At 35.8% G+C, this 3,830-nt stretch overlaps 1 protein-coding gene across 1 annotated transcript in view; it reads left to right on the top strand.

The window, feature by feature from the left end:
• Positions 1–750: 750 nt before the first annotated feature.
• The window catches only part of LOC106475108, a gene marked incomplete at its 5' end in the record, with an annotated part of 25,028 nt that continues 21,948 nt past the window's right edge, over positions 751–3,830 (top strand). Inside the window, one exon of the mRNA XM_022379316.1 lies at positions 751–805. Within this exon, the coding sequence (XP_022235024.1) occupies positions 751–805 (55 nt within the window). The remainder of the gene's footprint in view (positions 806–3,830) is intronic.

The following is a 3,830-nucleotide window of genomic DNA, read 5'->3' on the forward strand; positions in this document are numbered from 1 at the left end:
CTAGTGAACTATGATACGGTTTCTGTATGTGTGGATGTACCCGAGTGAACTGTGATACGGTTTCTGTATGTGTGTATGTACCCGAGTGAACTATGATACGGTTTCTGTTTGTGTGGATGTACCCGAGTGAACTGTGATACGGTTTCTGTATGTGTGGATGTACCCTAGTGAACTGTGATACGGTTTCTGTATGTGTGGATGTACCCGAGTGAACTGTGATACGGTTTCTGTATGTGTGGATGTACCCGAGTGAATGTGTGATACGGTTTCTGTATGTTTTTCAAGTAGTGTGGTTTCTACATACGCCAAGGTTTGTTAAGGCCGTGTGTTTAACCTTGCGGTATCTTATGAAGCTAAATGAACAAGATCCTGGGTTTCACAAAGCAATATTGTGGTGAGGCTGAACGAGACCACGTGTTTTATGTTGCACTATTTTTTTAGGCTGAACGAGACCACGTGTTTTATGTAGCACTATTTTTTTAGGCTGAACGAGACCACGTGTTGTACGTAGCACTATTTTTTTAGGCTGAACGAGACCGCGTGTTTTACGTAGCCATATTCTCTAATGTTCAGCTGGACCACTAACTATGTATGTATACAAACATGTGTGATAAGACACGATGTCTTTCACTGAAGTGTCAGATCAACGGTTTTTGGTGAGAGCTGCATGGTGAGATTGTTCGTCTTTTTGTGAGTCGAAGTAGGATGGTGTGTGTGACAGGATTATCAAAATAACCGAACCACGTTTATACTTTGGATCCTGCATCAACAGAGCGATTTTATTCACGTTGGGATGTATTAAACAGTATGTTTTTTTTTATCATTGGAAAGAAAGCTATTCAAACCGCAGAGAAATGATTTAACATAATATATAAATTAGTCAAGACAGTTGATAATTTTCTAAAAATTAGTTTGTCTTGACTGGTTTCTGCTCCAGTACCTTTAATGACGTCACAGTATTCATTAAATTCTTTATTCGGAACATGGTTCTTGAAAAGTTTCCGAAAGATGGCGCAAGCGTGTATTAAAATGAAGCTGGTCAATTCTCTTGAGACTGGATTACATTTTATTGATCTATAAATCTAACTCTACGTCGTTCATTTAACAGATTCCTAGACAAATGTACTTGTTTACATCTGAACTGAACTTACTTTTGTTAAGAATCTAAAACTGCGCTCATTTATGCGCACTACGTCATTTTTAAAACTGCAAGCATTGTATTTTAAAGAGAAAAAAAAGAGAGCAATGCGACCAATTTGAAATAGCAGCATTTTTTTTTCTGCTTCAGTTAAATACCGGAAAAATGACTGGAACTGATAAAGTTGGCAAGTGTATGTCGAAATAAGTCATTCCGTTTTTGTTTACCACTAATGACAGCACGACAATAGGCTTACACAATAATCGTGAAAAAGGTGAATTTAAAACTGTTGCTTTCTATTAAAGGATAATATTTGCCTCCCCCACCCATCATCCCACCCGATGGGTCAGCAGTAAATTTCCAGACTTACAATATTAAAATCTGGGGTTCGATTCCCTGCGGTGGAAAGTGTGCGGATAACACATTGTGCAGCTTTGCACTAAATAAACAACCACATAATTAATGTGTAATCGAGAAGAAATATGACGTCACTAAATACGCGATGTCACGTGAGGTATTAGCATCTATCGGTGTGAAGTCACTTTCATACTTTCGCCGTTGATTTACAGCCAGACACCATGGCGAAAACATTAAGAAAACAAATGATGGTGATGATAAGGTGTGTGTGTGTGTTGAAACCAAACATTTATTATAAATAATCTTCTATTATCCTCAAGATACAGATCGCCATATAAGATTTATTTTTTTATAAATTAGACACAGCGAAAACACGATGAGAAAAACCAATAAATTCAAGTGTTAATGGCGTTTAGACGTTTGAATTTAAAAGACAGTCCCTGCCTGCTGATCTACACAGGTAAAAAAAAAAAACAGTCATGGCTTGGAAGTGACACTATTATTATTAATGCTTCGAAATAATGATTTATCGACTTGGTGACTTTCTTAGTTTGTTAATGTCTACAGTAATACATGGAAGTGTTTAAAGTTGAGTTCTTTCTCGTGGATCTTTAACTAGAACATCGAACGAACGACCAACTCACCAGTTAATATAATACATTGACTGTTCAGTAAACTTGAAGCAGAGTAGAGTTTTAAAACTGTAATGGACTACAACTGTCTGTTGAAAGGAGACGTCGTTTCGGCTTCTATACTGAGTCTCAAGTCTTCGTTGTCTCTATGATCTTTCTTTCAATAGGCAGTTGGAGTCCATTAAAATTTTAAAACCTACTATCAGCAGTGTCTCTTTGTAAGATAATTGGTATAGATTCTGTTGAGGAAAGAAAAATATTTTCATTCATAGGTATGAACGAGTGACTTAGAGGTTCAAGTCAATCAACAGTTATTCCTTCGCATTTATTATGATATCAAAATTAGATATTACAAAATTTCTGAATTTTGAATATTGCATTATATACTTAAGAGAAGCTATCTTTATTGTCATAACAAGAAACTGTTGCACACAGTTTAGAATTTATTGATCACAGAATTTGACCCATGGAGGTCGTGAAAGTGCTTTTTGTATTTGAAGCTAAAGATCTGATTTTGGTCTCGATACAAAGCTCATTATTTTCAGTTTTGCACCCCCAGTGGCACAGCAGTATGTTTACAGACTTACAATGCTAGAAACTGGGTTTCCATACCCTTGGTTGGCAGAGCACAGATAGCCCATTGTGTAGCTTTGTGCATAACTTCAAAACAAACAAACAAACTTTCAGTTCTTACATTATTTTTATGGTCTTTCTTTGTATATACGTCCTCCTCAGTACATTCTTCAATTTTGTTATCGTAATCTGAGCTTCTGTCAAATGCTTTCCTCGTATTTCTGGTTCTTATAACTTCCAAACATTCATCATAAACAAACTGTGACACTTCATTTTTTACTATCAGCTGATATAACTCATCACTGACTAAAAGTTTATTATTTTTCTATACAATTAAAACAAAAGTTTTGTGTTTGTGTTGTACGTACTTCCTTCTAATCCCGTCTTTGTAGCAGTGCCAGCTGTATTATGAACTGATTGCATCAACTTTGTAGCAGAAGCTGAGGGCAGCACTCCACTTAGAAATTCTCTGCATTGAATATGTCGGCCAAACCGTTACTGGTTGCTTCCATCAACTTCAGAGCAGAGCCCGGAAGAGAAATCGTGGGCTCTGGTACTATCTTTGACTCCTACCATCCTGCTCCAACACTCTCTCCCATCCCTCTCCCATTTGTGTCTCTATTTTCTCCATGTCATTTCATTGTCCTTGCTCTAGGTTCTCCATGCTCCCTGTATTTTGAAGTCTTTGCCTTTTTAAGTGACAGTCTAGTTATTAGGCAATAAACTAAGAAATGAAAAATAAGATGAATTTTCAGAATGAAAGACAAAAATAAGAATGTTTAGAATGAGACAAAACTAAGAATGTTTAGAATGAGAGACAAACTAAGAATGTTTAGAATGAGAGACAAACTAAGAATTTTAGAATGAGAGACAAAAGTAAGAATGTTTAGAATGAGAGACAAAAATATAAATTTGTTTAGAATGAGACAAAACTAAGAATGTTTAGAATGAGAGACAAACTAAGAATGTTTAGAATGAGAGACAAAACTAAGAATGTTTAGAATGAGAGACAAACTAAGAATGTTTAGAATGAGAGACAAAACTAAGAATGTTTAGAATGAGAGACAAACTAAGAATGTTTAGAATGAGAGACAAAACTAAGAATGTTTAGAATGAGAGACAAAACTAAG

Source organism: Limulus polyphemus, unplaced genomic scaffold (genome assembly GCF_000517525.1).
Source record: "Limulus polyphemus unplaced genomic scaffold, Limulus_polyphemus-2.1.2 Scaffold8100, whole genome shotgun sequence".
Classification (NCBI taxonomy): domain Eukaryota; kingdom Metazoa; phylum Arthropoda; class Merostomata; order Xiphosura; family Limulidae; genus Limulus; species Limulus polyphemus.